General features: G+C 62.6%; 1 protein-coding gene across 1 annotated transcript in view; it reads left to right on the top strand.

Moving 5' to 3' along the window:
* Positions 1-1242, top strand: part of PLIN5 (perilipin 5) — a 14707-nt gene that overhangs the window by 7721 nt on the left and 5744 nt on the right. The window contains exons 5-6 of the mRNA XM_011967470.1: positions 284-483; positions 1041-1154. Of these exons, the coding sequence (XP_011822860.1) occupies positions 284-483; positions 1041-1154 (314 nt within the window). The remainder of the gene's footprint in view (positions 1-283; positions 484-1040; positions 1155-1242) is intronic.

Raw genomic sequence — 1242 nt, 5'->3', positions numbered from 1 at the left:
GGTTAAGCAGTTTGGGGCCAACGTGCCTGGGTTCCAATCCAGATATGCTTCTTGCATCTTGCAGGATCTCACCTCTCCCTTGCCTCAGTTTTCCTCCCGTGTAAAACAGGACCCACCATAGTGCCTACATCTTACAGCTTGGGGAAGACCAAATGGGTTGATGTCAGTCGAGGGGAACTGTGAATGTGGGAACCTGTGGCTTCTGTACCCAGAGGTGGGAGAGCAGAGGTGGAGGGGGGGTGGCCGTGCTGACCCCGCGCTGTCCCCGAATCCTGTCCTCCAGCGGCACTGGCGGCTGAGGCCGAGGGCCCGGAAGTGGGTTCGGTGGAGGATCAGAGGAGACAGCAGGGCTACTTTGTGCGCCTCGGCTCCCTGTCGGCGCGGATTCGCCACCTGGCCTACGAGCACTCTCTGGGGAAACTGAGGCAGAGCAAACGCCGTGCCCAGGACACCCTGGCCCAGCTGCAGGAGACGCTGGAACTGGTGAGAGCCCGCGGCCCACCCCTGCTCCGGGATGCAGGCCAATCAGTATGGATTGAGCGCCAGCTGAATACCGGATCCCGGGCTAGCCTGAAGCGGGAGGCGGAGCTGGGTGCAGCTGTCTCCAGCTGCGTGTGTTCAGCGCTGGGGGACCCGGGCCTGGAGGAGCCCAGGGGTGTCATGACTCTGCCTGGGGAGTTGGGGAGGGGTTTTGTGGAAGAGGGGAAGGAGGAGCTGGAATTTAGAGCGAGTTAGGGTAGGTCAGAAGAGAACCTTCCTCTTGTGCCCTCCTCATCAGAATCCTCCCACCCTCAGCGCGTCCCTCCCCACAGCAGCCACCAGAGGGCACCTGTGAGCCCCTGAGTCAGGTCCGTCTCTTCTCTGCCCACAGCCCTCTATGGCTCCCACCTGCCTTGGGGTCCAAGCCCAAGTCTTCCCCACGGCCCTGCACAACCTGCCTCTGTCTCCTAAATGCTTACTGAGGCCAAATCAGTGGTCCTGGACCCCACCCCCACCCCCAGATCCCTCAGCTCTGAAGACCACCATCTCTGTCCTTGCAGATAGACCACATGCAGTGTGGGGTGACCCCCACCACCCCGGCCCGCCCCGGGAAGGTGCACGAACTATGGGGGGAATGGGGTCAGTGCAATCCGAAGACCCGCCGCCGGAGCCAGGTGAGACTTTCAGGGCGCCAGGTGAGACCGCAGGAGTGCCAGGTGAGGTGGTGTCTGCCGCCAGGCCGCGGAGGAAGACGGGGAGTGA

Source organism: Mandrillus leucophaeus, unplaced genomic scaffold, assembly GCF_000951045.1.
Source record: "Mandrillus leucophaeus isolate KB7577 unplaced genomic scaffold, Mleu.le_1.0 Scaffold8, whole genome shotgun sequence".
Taxonomy (NCBI): Eukaryota; Metazoa; Chordata; class Mammalia; order Primates; family Cercopithecidae; genus Mandrillus; species Mandrillus leucophaeus.
Note: the sequence above shows the minus strand (reverse complement) of the source record. Positions and strands in the feature narration are given on the sequence as shown.